The 22,087-nt window shown below is 37.6% G+C and overlaps 1 protein-coding gene across 1 annotated transcript; it reads left to right on the forward strand.

Moving 5' to 3' along the window:
• Window positions 1–267: 267 nt before the first annotated feature.
• On the forward strand, window positions 268–14,342 carry LUM (lumican). Its single transcript, XM_044677972.1, has 3 exons — window positions 268–386; window positions 4,975–5,866; window positions 13,442–14,342. Exons 2-3 carry the CDS (start codon window positions 4,996–4,998, stop codon window positions 13,594–13,596), a joined length of 1,026 nt encoding a protein of 341 aa, XP_044533907.1. The 5' UTR covers window positions 268–386; window positions 4,975–4,995; the 3' UTR covers window positions 13,597–14,342.
• The last annotated feature ends 7,745 nt before the right edge of the window (window positions 14,343–22,087 follow it).

Genomic DNA, 22,087 nt, shown 5'->3' on the forward strand with positions numbered 1-22,087 from the left:
ATCTGAGTTCCTTTCAATGCATATCTCTCCTCCATTCCATAGGGAGACCAGCTGGGCTATCCTCGGATAAGGGGCCCACCTGCACCTCATTAAAGATTAGGACTTGCTCCTGCCACACCAGAGGCTTAACCACGATGACATAACTCCATTCAGAGGACGGCCTGACTGGGCTTGTGTTCCCCACCACACACACACACACACACACACACACACACACACACACACACATACACACACTCACACACACACACACACACCCAGCTCTTGTATCACCAAGAATCTGGCAGTCAGTTCCTACTGACACAGTTCACGGCGTGTATTGGGTGCTCCCGATCGTTTTTTGCATCTGGTCTGGGAATTGAAGACAGCAGTTTCAAGACAGTAAGGTAAGCCCTGTTGAGTGTTTTAACTATAAAAGAGAAAGAGAGAGAGAGAGAGGAATAGAGAGAGTACTGGAAGGTTGGTAAGAGGCTTGTCCCAAGAACAGAAAAATGTCCCAGCAGCTTTGCCAGTAAGAGTGAGAACAGCAAATCAAGGTTTTTGTCCAGTTGCTTTCACAGTTTGTGGAAAATACCTTCCATGTTTTATGAGTGAGAGAAGAACCGTGCATGCATGGCATTTTCTGTTTTATTGGGGAAGGGTACTTTTAAGAAGACTTTATAACTAAAAGCAGGGGATGGTGATATTAAACAGGACCCAGAGAAAATTATTGGAATTTAGAAGATTCTTACTTCCTTGCTATTTTCACTGAATTAGAATTTTTAAATTAAGAATATTTAAAACAAACTTCTAAATAATTTTAAATTAATTCATTATTATTTTAAGTTTATACTAAAAAAATCATCTGTGCAGGTCACAGAGATATGAGCTCTTCCATAATCTCTTCATTGGATGAATAACCCTAGAATCATAAGTTCATAGATAGGAAACTGGAAGAGACATTAAAGGCCATCAAGTCTAAGCTTCTTTTTTTATGGGGGAGGAAATTGAGGCAGAGAATAGATTTATGCAAGGTCACATATCTGAGATGGGATTGGAACTCAGATCTCCTTAAATCCAAGTTTGATGATCTATTTACTACATTATTCTGACTTTACTGATTTTCATAATGCCTTGAGGATGTGATATCTAGGGTACTTTTTGAAAGAGATATTTGCAGAAACCATGGGAGAAAGTAATAATACATGGTATTGTGAGCTTACATAGAACTTTAACTTTTTCAAGGAATTTTACAAAGATTATCTCCTATAACGCTGCTTGGTTTCCACCCTTCCTTCCTCCTTCTTCCCCAGAGTAGCCCTTCTTTTCTAGCCAACAAACATTTGGAAAAAGTTAAGGAAAAAAATAGTACAACCAATGTTAAACCTTATAGAGCTCCAGGTCATGTTGGACTTCCCAATACTTCTTTCTATCAATATTCAGCCCAAACAAACAAACAAATAAATAAAACAAACAACATGAAAGCATTTTCTGTCTTCTCCTGAATTCTTATCAGGACAATTTCTGCATTGAGAATGTACTGAGTTTGGATTGGATAGGTAATAAAAGGATACAAGTATCTTGCTGATTGAGAAAGACAAATCTTTCTGACACAAATTGATGAGGAAAGACAGCTCTATCTGAAGTGATGATTTTCCCCAAAAGAAACACACAGGAAGATGTCAGCATTGGTTAATTTCATCTCCGCGCTGTGTGATTATCATTTTCGCCAAGTCTGGTCAGCAAGCACACATCTGCTATTCAGCAGCCACATTCAGGATATTTATAATAAATTGTTTAGCTGCTACATTTGATAGATGAAAATACTTCATGGCTACAAGGGAAAATAGCTCAGATGCATGTTCTTTACACATCTTAAGTTAATTACAGCGCCTAACAAAGGGATAGAATTGAGTATCAGGTTGCATTCTCACTTTTCATAGAGAAATTGGGATCTATCTTATTTTAAACTTGGCTCAGCCAATACAACCTTTGTTCACCTATGACTCTGCATCTTGCTAAGACTCAGTTCCAACACATTCCCTAGAGGCACCATTCATGCTTCATATTATATATGCCCCTGACCCTCCTGACTTTACTAAGCTGTTGAGAGTAACCATAACATGATAGAAAACTAAACTGAGCCTGGAAGCCTAGTTTGGCCCTCTTCCTAAATTTCTGTGTGAACTTGGAAAAGTTTCTTCCCTTCTCTGCTCCTCAGTTTTTTCCACAATCCCTTTTAGCTCCAGAATTATATAATTCTATAGTCTTGCCACATAGACCTTCACTACAGATATGATGAATGCAACCTTTTTTTCTTAAGTTTTTTTTTGGTCTTTAATTCCTGCCCCATTTCATCAACCTGCATTGCTTCTAAGATTTTATTACATCTTAGATAACATCATGAACCTACAGCTAAAGAGATTCCCATAGTTCATATAGTCTGATCTGTCATATTACAGATGAGGGGAATTAGATGACTACCCCAAGGTCACAAAGTTTGCAAAGATTATGAAATAATATAGCTAAAGATATAAAAGACTATTTCAGGGGGCAGCTGGATGGCTCAGTGGATTGAGAACCAAGCCTAGAGACAGGAGGTCCTAGGTTCGAATCTGGCTTTGGATACTTCCTAGCTGTGTGACCCTGGGCAAGTCACTTAACCCCCATTGCCTAGCCCTGTAACAAATAAAATTAATATAGAAGGACATATATATATATATATATATATATAAAGAGATATTAGGGTTTAAAAAAAGACTTTTAACCTCCTCATTTTACAGTTAAGGAAACTGAGGCAAAGAGACATGGATTTGCCTAGGATCATATAGTAAATTTCTAAGGTGGCATCTGAACACAAGTTCCCAACTCCAAGTCCAGCATTATTCCAAGTCACTTCTCTTCAGCTTCCATAATAAAATCCAAAGTTTTGCTTAGATCCATCCTCCCTCCCACTTCTTTTCTGAGCAATCACTAAAATCCTGAATTGTTGCTTCTGCCCATTAAGATCTTGGCAGGAAGCCAACTGAGAAGCTGCAGATCCCTGAGAAAGAGAAGAGAGAGAATCGTGGATAGTTCTTTCCAGATTCTGAGTTTATTTCTATAAGTTAAAGGCATGCTTTGGTTTGGCATGATATTCATCTCTAATAAGCTGATTGTCTCACTAAGGGCTATCTGATGAGCAATCTCAATGGAATGTGCCAGAAAGCAATTACCCCATCCCCCAAAAGAACCTCATCTTGCACCACCTATGCCAAACATTCCTTTCTTGAGCCCCTGACCCTGGAATAATAATAAGCAACCTTTCTCAAAAGAGCAAAATGCCATTACTGATAAGCTTACATTCTCTTGATGGCACTGATGATATTTCTAGACCTCTGATCTCAGAATATAATCTTCCTCAACTCTACTAGCTCTTCTGCTGCAATATTAAAATAGAAGAGCAGAGAGATTTTTTTTAATTGTTGCTTTTGCCTTTAATTCTCTACAAAGCAGTGACCAATTATGGTAGCCAGGGCTCCAAAGGGTTAGTGCAGCTTTACTGGGGCCATAGAGAATCTGATTGGAGAAGTAGTTCTATACAGAGCCCAGAAGGGGGCTCAAGAGCATCCTGTAGCTCTTAAAAAATGATTCATTTCCATTTGTTCATTTGTTTTCTTCAGCACTGATACTGTGAAAGTTGGTCACTGAAACCATTTTCCTCCTTTAAGGTATCATAAATGTTATACTTAGGATTGTTTAAGATACATGAAAGAGAGTTTAGGGTTAGCATAAACATTCCAGATTAAATTTGAAAGGGAAATAATCATTCTTTGTGACTCTGGGCGGATGAGAGCCTAACCAAGACTCTACTTCAAATCCCAGCTCTGCTATTTACTATTTATGTGATGTTTGATTAATCATTCAGTGTGTCTGAGTTTCATCCCCTTGTATCTATTTATTTCATTTTAATTTTCTAAATTTAACTTTTTAAAATAATTTTCCATGTTTACAGGATTCATTTTCTTTCCATCTCCTCTTCTTTCTCTCCTCCCAGCATCTCCTCATATTTAAAATAAAAGAGTTGAACTAGAAGGCTTCTAAGAACTCTTGAATTTTCTAAATATATATTTATAAGTCACTTTTATCTTCTTGGCCCTCATCTTGATAATAGCAATACAAATAATAGCTAGAATATATATATAGCACACTAAAACTTGCAAAATGTTTTCCAAGATTTTTCTCCTTTATTCAGTGTAAAATATCTAGAGAAGGAGGGACAAATAGTGTATCCATTTTTACAGCTGAAGAAACAGAAGTTTTAAGAGGTTGGATGAGTTTCCTAGGAGACAGGATTTGAACTCTTCCTTCTTGATTCTAAATACAGCCCTCTCTTTGATGTGTTGCCTCAATGCTCTCAAGTTTCCTTATATGGGAAACAAGGAAGTTGGGTCAGATATAATGAATTAATAGTTAAATATTTATGTAGTACTTTAAGTTTTACAGAAAAATGTACAAATATTATCTCATAATAACTCTGGGAGACAAGTACTTTTATTTATTTCTTATTTGAGGACGGTGAAGGAGATGAAAGACAAAGGATTCATACATGGTATTTGGTTTAGTTAGTATATGAGGCTGGATTTGATTCTAGGTCTTCTTGACTACAGATCCGCCATTACTCAAACCAATGTTGTGCCACTTAGCCACTTCTAGAGATGTCCTGTAGGAAGTCTTTTAGACCAGTATCCAAGATCTTCTATTCCTAAGCCACCCCACCTCACTGGAGCTCAGGTTCTTCATCCACAAAAAAGGGGGGTGTATGAGATGACCTCTAAAATCCCTTGCAGCTCAATATCTATGAAAATCACTTATCCTTCACAAGCCTCAGTTTCCTAATCTGTAAAAAAAGAGATAGATTAGATGGTAGCCAGGGTCCCTTTCCTCCTCTACATTTCTGATTCTATGATGCTCTACTGTACTGGACATAATGATATTTATTCTACCCCTACTTAGGGTCCAGAATACCTCAAGAAGATGTATCTAAATGTACTACCACTCATCTTGGCATTAATCAGTGGCATCAGCTGCCATGAATACTATGATTTTGATTATGGTTTTGCCATGTACCAGATGTCTTCACCAAACTGTGCCCCAGAGTGTAACTGTCCAGCAAATTACCCATCAGCCATGTACTGTGACGAGCTGAAACTGAAAACGATGCCAATCATCCCTCCTGGGATCAAGTACCTTTATCTTCGGAACAACATGATTGAATCCATTGAAGAGAAGGCATTTGAAAATGTCACTGATCTCCAGTGGCTCATCCTTGATAACAACCGCTTAGAAAACTCCAAGATCAAGGGGAGAATTTTTGCAAAGCTGAAACAGCTCAAGAAATTACACATCAACTACAACAACCTGACTGAAGTGGTGGGCCCTCTTCCAAAGTCTCTGGATGACCTGCAGCTGGCTTATAACAAAATCACCAAGATCTCACCCTCCTCCTTTGAAGGTCTCATCAACCTGACCTTTGTCAACCTTCAGCACAACCAGCTGAAAGAGGATGCAATCTCAGCAGCCTTCAAGGGCCTGAAGAAACTGGAATATCTTGACTTGAGCTACAATCAACTGACCAAGCTGCCCACTGGCCTTCCCATTTCTCTGCTGACTCTCTACCTGGACAACAATAAAATTAGCAATGTGCCTGATGAATATTTCAAGCGCCTTAGTGCCCTTCAGTACCTTCGATTGTCTCACAATCAATTGGCTGATAGTGGAATCCCAGGAAATTCTTTCAATGTGTCTACTCTCATTGAGTTGGATCTCTCCTACAATAAGCTGAAGAAAATTCCAGCTGTCAATGAAAACCTTGAAAACTATTATCTCGAGGTCAATGAGATTGATAGTAAGTTCAAATTCCTGTCCATATTTTATGGGTACATTCACTATGATCACAAATACATGTGTCATCTCTTAATATACATATATCTGAGTCCCCTTGTGAAGGTCAAGATTAGAAATTTCTCCAGTCTTTTAGGACTCAAAACTGATTTATGGTACTAAGTCATTTAGTTTCCCTGGGTTTCAGTTTCTTAAATCTATAAGATGAGGGAGTTGGACTAGATAACTAAAATCTTTTCTTGTTATAAATCTATGATTCTATGAATTTCTTAGAAATGAAAGTATTCATAAAGGTATGAATTCTCAGAGATAAAGTATATGATCTTGATATACATAGTCTGAAAATAGTTGCCCATTATTGACAACTACAAATCTTCATGAAATGTTGATAAGCATATTGCTACTCAATGTACCAGAACAAATATGAGTATTTTAACTAAATTTAACTAACTACATTTAAGTAACTTTTAACTAAAAGGGGATATCATAGTATAAAAGAGAGAATAACAATGGGAAAGTCAGGAAGAGTTAAAGAAAATTCAGAATTCAATATATCAAGGCTATATGGTAAAGTGGAATGAATCTTTAATCTGACATTAGAGGGTATGAGTTTGAGTAATCTCTGCTACTTATTACCTTGGATAAGTTACTTGATATACATCCCTAGGTTTCAGTTTCTTCATCTGGAAAAGGTTAAGATAGTTGATCTTAAAAGTTCCTCCTAGTTCTCAATCTATAATCCTATAATAGATTATCTTGAATTAAACACATTCTTTCTTCTATTGGAAATAGGAGCTTAAGGGTTATTTTCTCATCTATTTCTTACCATGACCTAAAAACAATAGGATTACATACTTTACCAATTATCATCCTGGAACTCCTTCATCCCACACCTTTAGCCACAACCACTGATGCCTGATATTATGTCAGCTAAAGTGTACTTCTCTTCCCAGGTTTTAGATAAAATTGGATTGAAGCAGACCTGAACTCTTTTGGGGTAGGGGTCATCTGTATTTGGCCATAGTATCGCATATCCCCCTTTTTACCGTTCTACTTTCTTTTTTTTCTTCAACGTTTCTTCACTTCTTTTCTTAGTATGGATAGTTTCTCTTTTACTTTGTAGTTAGAACTGACATGATCTGTTATTATCACTGTTGCCCTGTCCTAATTGTTAGAATCACCGCCTATTTCCTACTTTACAGTGGTAACAGATAAAAATTATGCGTAGCCACAGAATTCCTCCAAGACCATACTGTAGCTAGTGTTACTTTTTAAGTGAATTAAGGGACAAGATATCTGAGTAGATAGAGCAATGGACCTAGAATTGGGAGAGGTCAGTGGAAATCTTGACTTCTTAGCTATATGACTCTGAAGTCACTTAATCTTTGTCTGTCTCAGTTTCCTTATCAGTAAAATGAGAATAAAATACATATAACTCCAAGTGTTGTTGCAAGGAAAAAAATGACATGAAAGATATGGTATTGGGGCAGTAACTCAGCCTCAGTTTCCTTATATGTAAATAAGGAATAATAAATAATAGTACCTCTCTCCCAAAGTCAACTCCAGAATAAAATGAGTTATTTGTGAACCTTGAAGGCACAAATTCTATCTGTCTGTCTGTCTCTCTCTTTCTTCCACCCATTCCCCATCTATCCATCAGTCCATCCATCCATCTGTCCATCTATCCATCTCTTTATCTTTTCTTGTTGTTGTTGTTGTTAATGTTCTTAGCCTTGAGAGGCCAAAAAGTGAAATGGTAGAATTTTAATTATGATGAAACACACCAGCTGGTTGTATTGGACTGAGGTCTAATACCTCAGAACCATGTTTTACACTCCCAGAGTAATATAATGAGTAAAGCACCCACAGTTGGGCTCTAGCTCTAGTTCTGCCAAGACTTACTTGTATTAACTTGAGGAAGGGAATTAACTTCTCTGGGCCTCAGTTTCTTCACATGTAAACTTAAAAGTTGAACTGGAGATACTTAAAGGTCTATTCAAGTAATATATTCTATGATTGCGTTGTTCAGACTTTCAGTTGTGTCTAGCTCTTCATTACTCCATTTGAATTTTTTTTGTTAGAAATACTGAAGCAGTTTGACATTTCCTTCTCCAGCTCATTTTGGAGATGAAGAAATGGAGGCAAAGAAGATCTTTATTTTTAAGTTCCCTTATTTTACAAATGAGGGGACTAAGGTCCAGAGAAGTTCAGTTACTTGCACAAGGTCATACTAGTTAGACTTCTGACACTTCAGAGGATTCAGAGATAAACTTCTGAAGATTCAAACTCAAATCTTCAAGATTCCAAGTCTCAACATCAAACTTCCATATTGTATTTTTAACCCATGATATCCATTTTAAAATGTGATTTTTAAAAATCTTTATATTAGAAAATAGATTAGAGTTAGTTCGGAGATGTGGCTTTTTCTGAGCTTAGATACTGTTTGTCATATGACTATAGACAAATTACTTTTCTATGAACTCAGTTTTCATCCATTTTTTTCTGTACATGTGATCTCATATGTTGGGAACACCTAATCAAGAATGACAACTGTTTTCAAATGTTGACTCTGAGGGTTACCTAAGGCTTTGAGAGTTTAGGTGACTTGTCCATGGTCACATAAACCACACGTGTCAGAAGTTGGGCTTAAACATAGATCTTCTTGACTCCAAGGTCAACTCTCTGTACACTATGCCATGATGTCTCAATTTTCTATAATGCTTTACAAAAGATTCTCTGTGAAATGGGAAAAGTAATATTCGTCTACTGCCAACTTTACAAGGCTAGGAAAATGTGATATCATTGGCAGTAACACCTGTAACTTCATTGATATAGAAAATTCTTCTTGAGGCAATTCTTTCTATCAATGTAGAATTGTAATGCTTCTGCAACTTAAGAGTCTCAGAAAGTTTCTTTGGACAATAAGACAATAAGGGACCTATCAAGATCATGTAGTCAGTATGAGCAGAACTTGAACTTGTCTTTTTTAGAGGCTGGCTCTTTATCCATAGTGTCATGAAGCCATAGGAGGAGGAGGAGGAGGAGGAGGAGGAGGAGGGAGGAGAAGAGGAGGAGGGAGGAGAAGAGGAGGGGGGAGGAGGAAGGAGGAGGAGGAGGAGGAGGAGGAGGAGGAGGGAGGAGGAGAAGGGAGAAGGAGGAGGAGGAGGAGGAGGAAGGAGGAGGAGCAGTAATAGTGGTGGTAGTATTGGTAGGAGAAGGAGAATTAATCCCAGCAGATCTTTGACTTGGAACTCTTTGGCTACTTCAGCACATTTGACATACCTGTAAACCACAAATGTTCATTTTTAAAGTTTCTTTAATTTAGGACTTTCCTTTAAGTCAGCCTGGTCTTTCCTAACCTCTAAACTCTAAGAGTAAAGTTAGCAAAATGTCACACTACATTGTGGAATTTTCACATGGAAACAACTGGTAGTGTTGACTTGTCATTACTTGACATTATTATTTGGCCATCCTGCACTACACCTGGACCACCATCAAGTCAAGAGCTTGCTGAGTGTCTGAGCTGGCAATCACAGGGTCTATCACAAGTACACCATAACCTAATTTGGGTTATATTAGGCTGCAGCTGCTAAATTCTGTCTCATATTCCAGAGTCTCTGATAAATATTGCCTCTCATATCTCTAGCCAAAGTGGTATGGATGCCAGTTTCAAGAGGGTAAAGCTACTACATTTGGATGCTATAGAGGAAACTTTCCCAACCTAGGACTCAAAATACCTGGGGCCAAGTCTTGGTTTTGCCAATTATAACCAGTTAGCTACATAACACTTTATTGCTTACCAGAAATAATAATAATAATAACAACAACAACAACAACAACAATACCCTGAACAACCCTGCAAGGTAGGTGGTATAAATTATTTTGTTTTGTTTTACTCTGTATTCCCTTGTTTGCTTCTCTAGATTCAATTTCTTCATCTATTTATCAGGGATCTTAATTCTTCTACTACCTGCTTCACAGGATTGTTGAAAAGATCAATTAAGAGAATGCAAATGAAGAAAGAATTCCATAAGCTGAAAAGCATGAATATGGAATGGGCACTAGAAGGGACCTCAGACACTGGCAATGACCACTCTCATTTTATAAAAGGATTAGGAAAGGAATGTCTCAGGGAGTTAAATGACTTGTCCAAAGTCACACAAGCAGAAAGTGTCAGGTCAGATTGGAACCTAGGTCCTCTTTATGCAGGCTGTGTGCTTTCCACCATACCAAACTGACCCTTTGCCCCACCCCCACCTCCATATATGTGAATGAAGGGAAAAAAAAAAAAAACAACTCTTTGTCTTAGATCTGAGGAACTTTAATTAAAAAAAAAAAAAGACAAACCTGGGAGTTTCTCCTTCCTGAAATCAATTATCCCCCCTGAACCCTGATTCTTCTTAGATTCAAAGGTGCCTTCCCGGTGCTGGATTGGTCTATATAAGGAACCATCTGGCGGCCAGGAAGTAGAGGGCGTGGCCCCTCTCTAGCATGGGATTGGTCCAATTCAAGACCAATCCCATGCCAGGAAGTAGGGAGCATGGTTCCTCCCCCAGCACAGGCACAACAGGAAGTAAGGGGGAGGGATCCCTGGGACACACTGAGGGATGCAGTTCCCCAGCCGCAATATTTTAAAACCCACATTCACACACATTTTAATTATTTCCATGCACTCAGGAAAACACAACTCAAAATCAAAATATTTTATTGTTTGCTATTTATTCACATATAGATGCAATCTAATATTCCAGGTTGAATCTCTGGGTGTCAAAAACCAGATGGTAATAGCAATGGTAAAAGGCACTTGATGGGCGTGGTTTTGCCTGGAGAAGGAAAGGTTTGGACTCTGTTTTCTAATAGGTGTATCATAATCCAATTCTTCACCACAGGGGCATTACTTCTCTTTTCCAGTTTTCCTCTTTTGTTCCATCCACTACTCTATAACCTACTGCTTTTCAACCAATCGATGAACTATACTCAATGAGTGCTAATATTTTACATAAAGTAAAATAGAAAAGAATAGATATTAAGTAGACCAAATAACAGGAAAGAGAATCTGAAAATGAGAACAAACCATTGTCAGAATGTGCCAGAAATATGCTTTTTATCATCAATGTTCTGTATAGGCATGGGTTCTAGCCCTCACTTGGCTCGTAATTATTAACCTTCTGGTCCCTAGAATAATACCACATACCCAATACATGTTTCATAAATGGATATAGAATTGAATCTTTCCCCTTTCCTGTCCTTCCTTCTTTTTTCCTTTCTTCTCTCTCTCCTCCCTCCTTCCCTTCTTTCCTTCCTTCCTTCCTTCCTTCCTTCTGGTATAGGGGATAAAGAAAAACACTAAACTGGCAGTCAGAAAACATGAGTTTGAGTCATAACCATTGCCATTTGCTAGTTGTGTTATATTGGGCAAGTCACTGACTCAATTTCTTCATTATTTTAATTTGGAATGATAGTATGGGGGGGGCGGTTCCTAGAACTGTTAATATCAGTCCTTAAGAGATAATTGCTAAATTTTCAGTGTGAACATTAATGCTTCAGAAATCCATAAACTCTATAAATCACAGATTGATTTAATGTTTTGTTGATTGTTTAGATAAGAAAAATCCATTAATGTAAATTACATTTAAAGTGTGTTCTGTGTATTTTTTCCTTGAGGAGCTGGTCATTAAATATGTACCAGCCTTCTTCTAGCAACATAGGAATTGAATATCCCATAATACTATGATTAGGATTAAATAAGACAAAATATATGTTATGCTACATATGGATATTCTTTATTTTGTGTTTGAGCTATAATTCCACTAATATTTTTAGCCTCGCCTAAGATGCATCAGTGTTTGGCAGCCAACAAGTGTGCTTTTCATTCATTCCTATGATGGTGATTCTTATGAGATGAGGAAACCCCCTCTACTAAATGTGGATGAGTACTTTCTCCATAACCTAAGGTCCTATAAAGTTACCTGGGGCACTGAGAAAGAAGAGGACTTGTCCAGCCTCATAGAGGCAAAACTCAAACCCAAGACTTTGTCATTCCAGTGACTTCCTAGAAGTCTAGGACTATGGGACTTTAGCAATACCACAATGAAAGAATCTTGTTTTTTTTTTCTTATTACTTCTTTGATAATACAGTAATTACTATTTATTTCTTCAGGAAAAAACAAAAATTCATAGAATATCCTAGTATATCATTCTTAACATCAGTTCTTGAACATTTTTCTTAAAATATGCCTCTGATGATTATTAATTCAAAATCTTGAGGTCAACAATTTTGCCCAATATAATCCTGCTAATTGAAAATAGAATTCTAGATTTCCAAAGCTGCATGATATTTTCTCATGGATATGGGCATTTAAGTTTTTAGGTTGGAAGATGGAAAGCTGAGATAACTGTGTTCAGGGACGTATCTAGAAAGGGCTTGAAATCCCTCAGCATCTTCAAAATGAGGAAATCTAGCACTTCAGTAGTTGTAACAATTATAGAAGTTCATGGATCATATGCTTCCTTCCCTCATACTTATCCCATGACTGTAGCCCAAGTTAGTGTCTTTCCATCTAGCTCTAGTCTTCTGTGTCCAGTGTTAGTTAATATCCATCTTATCCACTACAATAGCCTAGTGGTGTCCTGAGGTACTTACAACCAGACTCCAACTCCCAAATAAATGAATTATTTCTTGTTGCTTAAGCCAGGTACAAAATCAGAAGAAAAAAAAAAGCTCTAACTTTCATTTTAAAACTCTAACTTTATTTTATTTTATTTTTCTATTTAGTTGATGCTCCAATGTAAACTTTTTTCATGTCTTCTTAAATCTCCCTCAATCACTTTCTCTCCATCTCTCTTTTGCCTCCATAACACTCCTAACAACTTAATTTATCAGTCCTTATGAGTGTTCAAATCACATCTGCCCTGTACAAAATCCTTGAGATCAGGCCAAGGATTAAGTCATTTTTCAGTTGTGTTCAACTCTTCTGGACTCCAGTTGGGGTTTTCTTGGCAAAGACACTAGCGTAGTTTTCCACTTTCTTCTCCAGCTCATTTTGTAGATGAAGAACGAAGGCAAACAGGGTTAAATGACTTGGTCAGGGTCATACAGCTCGTAAGTGCCTGAGGTTAGATTTGAACTTACCAAGATGAGTCCAGGAACATCACTCTATCCACCATGCTCCCTAGCTTCTCCCCAGGTCCAAAATATTGTTTTTAAACAAAAATAAAAATTAAAACAGAAACAAAACAAAAATTTGATAGCTTTAGTGATTAGATAGAGTGAAGCACTACCTCTTGATTCAGAGAACCTCAGTTCAATAAGTCACTGAAGCACCAATACCTCAGTCTCCCATTTGTGAAATTAAAAGAATGAATTTAATACCTTCTGTGGTCCCTTCCAGTAGCAGACCTAGAGTCTATGATTCATTAATATCTTACATATAAGAGCAAACCAATCCATGTTTCTTGAAAATTAGTATTATATTCAAGATATTATAATTATGGGTAATTATAATGATATTTACAAAATATTATAATTTAGGGTTTTTTCAAAGCAAATTTCTAAATTTCCCTATGTTTTATTTTGCAGAGTTTGAAGTGAAAAGTTTCTGCAGGGTTCTGGGTCCTTTATCCTATTCCAGAGTCAAACACCTACGGCTGGATGGAAATCTCCTCAGTCAATCTAAGTTGCCATCAGAAATGTATGATTGTCTTCGAGTAGCCAATGACATCACGCTGGAATGAGATTTTGGCCAATCCCAGAATTCCTTACAAGTGCTCATACTAGAGATTTGTTTAGGAATTACACTTTCCAGTTAGTTTTCCAAACAAAGTCTCCATTTTCTTACTATCAATTTCATTGATGTTTACTACTAGGAATTTTTATGATCTTATGAAAAATGTTTTGTAAACATTGTAACTGACTTTTTTTAAAAAATTAAGATGAAAGGCAGGCCTGCTTTATCACAAACACAAACACACATGTACATACACACACATATACACACACAGCGCCGAGTGCTATTTGTGAGCTTTGTAGACTTGGCAAGCCATAGAAATCTCCCAAATGTCTTGTAATGTCACCTTTTCAAGTGACAAGGAAACCAGCTGCATTTTTAGACACACAAATGTTAATTTAAAAGGCCCAAAGTTTAAACCATTGAGTCAAAGTAAATTCCTCTCACTAACCTTAATTCACATGTTGTTGTTGTTGTTGTTTCGTATGTTAAAGCATCAAAATGATATTCATTAAGATGAATTAAAATTTCCACTAGAAAATTCTCATTTTGAAACTATTTAAGTAAAATCATGAGACCACATGAATGGAAGGAAGTATTTTCATTTTTTTTAAAATTACATGTGTACTTATATAGTGAGATTTATCTCATTTAGAATGATTATTTCACTGTAAGTCATTTATAAATATTTCTGATCAATTATTTGCATGCTATGCTTAACCTGCTAACTGAAAAATAAAACAGAGCAAAAAACATTATTGTGTCTTCCATAGCCTTTGGAAATATTTCGCTCTTTTAAATAATTTAAAAGAATGGGTTATGATTCAAAGAGAGTTTCAGCCTTTTACAATTTAACATTTTAACATGAGGTTACCATCTATATCAATTTGTTCTTTACTCTGTAGTTTCAGTATGCTTTTAAATTTAATTTATAATATCCAAAGTTACTTATAAATTATTATTTCTTGCAGTTTTGAGTAACAAACACACATTTAATTACTTTTAAAAGTGACAGAGGGCACAACTTGTGTAACCCTAGGCAAGTCATTTAAGTTTCTTGGGCTTCAGTTATTTCATTGTAAAATGAAGGGGTTGGACTAGTAGATCAATAATTCTGTGACATTCTTGGTGAATCACAAAACCATCAAATTACTATCTTTCTTTTGCATGTATGGGATCTATAATATCTTTAAATTAAGTTTAATTTAATTATCAAAGGGATTAAGAGATCTAGAACATTTCAGAAGATATGTTTGGATGAGGACAGTTAGGTGGTGCAGTGGATGGGGCTCTGGAGTCAGTAAGATTCTACTTTCTGAGTGCAAATACAGCCTCAGAAACTCCCTAGTCATGTGACCCTAATTAAGCCATTTAACCTTGTTTGCTTCGGTTTCCTCATCTGTAAAATGTCCTAGAGAGGAAATGGCAAAACATTCTAGTATCTCTGCCAAGAAAATCCCAAGTTGGATCATGAAGAGTGGGAAACAATTGAACAACAATGGGGATAGGAACCATGAAAGGCCAGGGTATGAGCTATTTTTGAAGTCTACACCTAATGAAAATACTTAACTATTTCCTCAAGCCTTTTGGAATGAGACTGTTCAAAAGTCCTGGATTTAAAGTCAAATGATAGATATTTAAACTATACACTCCTTACTTATGTGATCCTGGGTAAATAATTTCCTCTTTTGAACCTCATTTTGATTATTTATAAAGTAAAAATTTCATTAAATGCTTTCTAAAATTTCTGCTAGGTATCCCATGCATCTATGAATTTCCCAATTGAAGATGATTTTCAGTATTATTAATTCATTAGAAACAATGGGCATTGATTCATTTAAATGTTGCTCTCCATCTTCATTCTATTTAATTCAACCAGAATTTATTGAGTATCTCTTGTGTGCCAATCAATGTGCTAGTCACAAAGACATAAAGGAAATAGTCCTGCCTTTTGTATATTTAGAATTATCTTGAATCACTAAAGCTATATTACCCAAACTTCCTTTTTGTATTACCCACAATTCCTTTTGCCTTTAGTATGCATGTGTCTTTACAGGGTCTGTATGTAATTTGGGTTCCCTATGCCATGCCCTCTCTCTTGTATGTGAATTGAGTGGAGACCAGTCTTTGTTGCCCTAGCTCTCTCTTCCACATGAAGTAAGTGAAGAACATCCTCTGTGTTCTCTAGCTCTCTAGTTAAATATTAATAAATCTCTATAAATATTATACTTTGGAGATATTGAATATTAATTTTAAAATCCACATTTTGGCAACTTTACAAAGGGACCCCAGAACCTAACTTATAGGTAAGTAGGAACCCCCCCTCCCTGAGTCTCCCAGGCTTCCTGCCCACGTAAAAGGTGGGAAGCTCCCCCCCCCACTTCCCACTCCATCTACTACCTTTTGGATGCCTTGTTTCCCCCTCATCTTTCCTGTTCTTCCTTCTCTCTCTATCCTTTCCTCTACCTCCTCCTTCCCTCCAGATCCTCTGTGGAGCTAAGCTTCCCAGCTCCACCACTGAGCCCTCCACCAAGACTCTTTCCCGGCAAATCCCCAAGCTCTCTTCTTCTGCCACTTTTCTGCTTATTTCCTCCCTCCCCTGCTGCCTCAAGCCTTCGAGAGTACGCACCCAGCAGCCGCCCAGAATTGCACTTGGCTCTGAGCTTCCCAGCTGTCTCCAGTTGCTGTCTCCTCAAGGCACTGCCTTGAGGCATTGCCTTTAGCCACTGCTGGCCCATGCAGCCAGCCTACCACCTGGTGTTGCTGCAGCAACCTTCACTGTTTCTGCCACTTCTTCTGTGACTGGTAAGTTTAAAAGACTCCCTCTCGCTCTCCCAGCTCCAGCTCTAGGGGGAGTCCCTTTTCTTCCAGGGCAGCTCGTAACCTCCTGACCTCTGCCGGGCTCTTTGCCTTGGCGGTGGGGAAGGTCTTGAGCGTTTTCACCCACCCCAGCCTTTGTTCTAGCTCCCTCTCTGCCCCAACATGGGTTTCAAAAAGTAAGGTAACCATTTCAACTCCCAGTTTCCAGTTGCGATGGCTTTTAGACCCTTTTAGACCCCTGAGTAGCAAACCCACCCTGTTTTGTAGTCATATCCTCCATTTTGGTTTCTGGCATACACAATCATGCCCCTTACTCCCACCCACCACCCTAAACACACTTCCTACCCTAACCCTGTCCCTTACTCCCACCCCTTACCCTAAACACACCCCTTACCACTCCTTCATGTAGTATTGCTTCTTAGCCACCAGAGGCCAGTATTGAACACTCAATTTCTCCCCCCTTTTTCCCTGCTGAGATGTAGTGGCTGTTTTCTGCCATCAGAGGGCAGTAACACCCCCAAACAAACAAATAAATGAAGACATTACAAATTAAAAAAAATTTTTTTTGCAAATATAATCCAACAAAATCATATAACAGCACATAAAATAAAATAAAATAAGAAAAAATACCCCCTTACCCTGCCTATACCCCAAATAAGAAAAAAAATTAATTTTTTTAATTTAAAAATAAAAATACATACATAAATAAATTCATACATTGAAAATTATTCTCTTTTCTACTTTCCTTTATTCTACTCTTTTGATTACAATGTTCAGCAGTATGAATTCTACTTTGCATGAAGCTCTTCTGACTTTTGCCCATTTAGAAAATTTCAAGGTTCTGGATGGCCTCCTTCTCCTTATGTTGCTTGGAATTTTCCTTTTTCAATTGTTTTCTGTTAAATCACAAGCTTGCCTATGGAGAATGCAGGCCAACATGCAAATTCAATTGAACAATTTCATGCATTACTTTCAAGGTCAAATGGCAAAGGAAGATTCTCTCCCACACATGTCTGATTTTTGCAAACCAGTTTCTGAACCACTAAGAGAGGAAAATCCTATTTCTCCTGAAATAGAGATGAATAGCCCCTCTACTATATCTCATGTGCAGAACCGCCTCTCTCATACTCTGAACCACCACTCTCTTGCTCTGCAACTCCTGGCTAAACTTCTTGATCCTTCACCCAAAGGCCCATCCTCCCCTGTTTTTCCTATTCCACAATAATTGAATGATTCCTATGAAGGCCTTTTCCCCTTGAGGGAAGTGCCTACAATAGGATGCAATGGAGATGTGGTAAACCTAAGAAAACATACACCTTTTATACCTCATGATATAAAAGAATTGAAATCTAATACATCCACTTTTTAAGAAGAACCATATCTAGTAACAAAAAAAATGGACAACATATTTTTCCAATATAATCCATCTTACAAAGATGTTGAAAATTTGCCCAAGGCTTTTCTAACAGAACGTGAAAAAAATAAGATCATCTCTCATGTTAATAAATTCAGAGTGCCCAATGCAGCACACTGGCCATCCCATCAGGATCCTGAATGGGACTATAACAAACCTGAGGATTATTTGCAATTATATCATTTTAGGGAGGCTATTATTTATGCAATGTGAGAATGCTCCAAAAATACCGATACATGGACCGGATCTGAAAGCCTTAAACAATCCGATGATCAAACATCCTCTCAATTCATGGATAGGCTCAGTGAGCTTGGGGGCAAATATCTTGACCTTGATTTTTCTAAAGAAAGAGATATTAGACAAATAAGGTGACACTTTGTGCACAACAGTTGCAAAGTTGTCCAGGATTATTTTGAAACACATTGCCCAAAGTGGCCTCATATGGATCTGGATGAGTTGAGAAAAACTGCTGTTTATGTTTCTAAAAGCCATAAAGGAAAACAAGGAGAGAATAATAATTTAATGGAAATGTTTCAAAAGAAACTAGACTCTTTAAGTGATAAAACTGATAAATATCAAAGAGGGCATGATACCCAACCAATGGTACTTGCCCTTCTTCAAGAATCTATCAGTCCCTTATATGCCACTTCTGTGCAAAAAGGGGTCCCATAATGATGAATTGTAGGAATTGGAGACAAGCAATTAGAAATAATAACTTCATAAAATACAACTTTAGAAATAATAATTATAGAAATAATAACAATTATGGAAATAATGATTATAATAGTGATTTCAGGAATTGCAACTTTAGGACTGATAACAATTCTAGGAATATGGATCATGCAATTGATAACTCATACCAAATGATTCTGCAACAGTATATCTTGAGTGGAGCTCATCCCTGAACCATCCAGGATGTTACTGACCATCAGTGGGGAGCCCAAGGAACAACTGAAAGATTATGAAGGTTTTCGGGGGTGGGGGGGCGAAGTACAGGAATAAGAGTATACAACTTTTGATTTTCCACACCCTGATGTCTTACTACCCTTTGTCCCTATCCACTGCCCCCCACATACTGATGAAAGGTTGGCAACACATATTATGATTGTCTTTTGGACACTGGAGCTTCCAGATCTGGATTGATTCAGATTGCAGTTCCATAGGATCAATAACTGTAGTGGGGATATTGGAGGTACCCAAAAAGGTTCCAAAGCTTTCCCCTAGAATGATGTCTGTAGGACCCCTAAATGTGGAGCACTCTTTTCTCTTGATGCCTGGCTCCCCTATAAATTTTCTGGGGAGAGATCTTTTGTGCAAGCTTAGAGTTAAAATTATTTGCTCTCCAGATGTCTCTATGTCACTGGACTTGCCTGAGGAATCCTTAACTTTGCTCCCTGTACTTCTTTCAGATAGTCATGAGATGAAGGAGTCTCCCACTTTTGAAATTCCAAAGGACATACCTGAGTCTCTCTGGGCCACATCATCTTCTGATGTTGGCCTGCTTAAATTGGCTGTCCCTGTTCAAATTAAAACTAAATCTAGCCCACCTCCTTGCATTCCTCAGTATCCTCTCTCTAAGGATGCAATAGAGGGAATTACCCCAATAATAAATTCACTAATTGACCAAGGCATCATAATTCCCTGTAAATCGGAATACAATACATCCATCCTGCCAGTTCTAAAGCTAAAAGTGGGGCCCAATGGCAAGCATATCTATAGATTTGTCCAAGATTTGAGGGCCGTGAGTAATCACATTATAAAGAGACATCCTGTAGTTTCCAACATAAATACTATTATTTCTTCGATTCCTAGCACAGCTACATACTTTACAGTATTAGACGACATGCTCAGCCTTCTTTTACGTACCTATACATGAGGATTCCAGGCATATCTTTGCTTTCACCTGGAAAGGTTCCGAGTAACCCTGGGCTCATTTGCCTCAAGGTTTCATGGACAGCCCTACATTGTTCACACAATTTTTAACTGCTGATATGGATGCCATTAAATTTAAATACAGCAATTTAGTCCAATATATGGATGATTTGCTATTGGCTTCATCAAATGCTGAAGCATGCCAAGAGAATAGCAAGCATCTCCTTTTGCAGATACATAAGAGAGGCCACAAGGTCGCCAAAGACAAAGTTCAATGGTATCTCCCCAAAGTACAATATTTAGGTTTCATTTTAACTGCTGGGTCCCATTTAATTTCTCCTAAAGGTATTGAAAGTATCCAAAAATTAAGTACTCCTACCACTAAAAAGCAACTGAGGGTGATTCTTTGAGCAGCAGGATTTTGTCTGCAGTGGATATCTTGCTATGGGGAAATCACTAAGCCCCTTTATCACTCACAAAAAACTCATTCCCTGAATCACTTAAATTGGAAAAGGAACACTGAACAGCTCTTCAAATTTAAAGCAAGCTATCCTGTCTGCTCCTGCTCTAGGCATCCCAAATTATGACAAAATATTAACCTTATATGTTCATGAACAAAAAGGGGTAGCTTCAGGTGTTCTAAATCAACTTTTGGGACCTGTTCAAGACCCAGTAGCCTATTATTTTGCCCAGCTGGACCAAGTAGCTTCAGGAGCACCACCATGCCATAGAGGAGTAGCTGCCACAGTTTTATTAGTAACCAAATCTGCTGATCTGGTATTAGGATGCCCTCTGACCATAATGTGCCCTCAAATGGTCAAGGCATTGTTATTGAGACATAGGACACAGGCATTTACTGATCAAAGTATTACAAAATATGCAATAACCCTATTGAATAATGAACATATCACCTTAAAACACTGTGGAGTTCTTAATCCTGCAATCTTGCTCCCTGATTTGCCAACTTCCAGAGAACCTTTACATAATTATACATCTTTAGTGTCCTTTGCTGATAAACCTCATAATGATTTACTGGATACTCCTTTGGATAATTGAGATTTGATTTTATTTACAGATGGTTCTTCCTTTATGAGAGATGGCATGCACAATACAGGAGCTACATTAGTTACTGAATTGGATACTCTGTGGTCAGCTTCCTTACCCTCACATGTAAGTACACAGGATGCAGAACTCACAGCTTTGAAACATACCTGTATCGTTGCAAAGGCTAAAAGCATAAAAATTTACACAGACGCCCATTATGCATTCGGCATATGTCATGTTGTTTGCATGTTGTGGCTTCAGAAATGATTCTTAACATCAACTGGAAAATGTATTTGAATGCAAACCTTATTACTAAACTTCTTTCTGCTCTCCAGCTCTGCAAAGCCATAGCTGTTCTTCACTGCTCTGCACACAAAGGTGGCACTGACCCTGTCTCTGGAGGAAATAATTGAGCAAATGTTGCTCAATTATTGCCAAACTAGCAGCCTTAGAAGGACCTGAATTAATTATGCCACTGACAATTACTGATGATTTGGATCTATCCCTTTCCTATAATAACAAGGAAGTGGGAAAATGGAAGCAAAAATTTAAAACTAAACATATAAATGGAGTATAAGTGTTATCTGACAGCAAACACCTGCTCCCTAGAGCTTTCTATAACCAAATTTGTCACTCCATCCATAAACATGGTCATTTTGGTACCCAAGGCATTGTAGACTCTGTTAAAACAGTATGGATAGCACCTGGAAAAACTGCAATTGCCTTCAAAATATGTACAACTTGTCCTACCTGCCAGGCCTTTAATCAACATGCCTTTCAAGGAAATGCCTCACGTACACACCATTTGAGCATTTACAGATTGATTTTATTTCCATGCCAAAAGCTGGACAATATAAATTTGATCTGGTCATAGTAGATCAGCTGACCAGGTGGCCTGAAACATTTCCTACTGCTCAGGCCACAGCAGCTTTTGTTGCCAAAGTCTTTTTGAAAGAAATCATTCCTCATTTTGGCCTGCCAGCACATATTGATACAGATAAAGGGACTCATTTTACTGATTTGGTTTTATCAAAAATTTATTCATGTTTGGGGATAACTCCTAAATTGCATACATCATATCATCCCCAGAGCTCCAGTCAATTTGAAAGAATGAATAAAGAACTTAAAATTATGATTGGCAAATTGTGCACAGAGACTTGTTTAAAATGGCCCAAAATTCTACTTCTGACCCTATTTTATCTCAGAAGCAGACCCAGAGGTGATTTTCACATCTCATCATTTGCTATTTGGACATCTACCTAATCAGGCACAACCATTTACCCCTGCCTATACCTCATTGTTAGGAGGGGATACAGCCATTGCCACTTATATTAGACAATTACAAACA

Source organism: Gracilinanus agilis, chromosome 5, assembly GCF_016433145.1.
Source record: "Gracilinanus agilis isolate LMUSP501 chromosome 5, AgileGrace, whole genome shotgun sequence".
NCBI lineage: Eukaryota > Metazoa > Chordata > Mammalia > Didelphimorphia > Didelphidae > Gracilinanus > Gracilinanus agilis.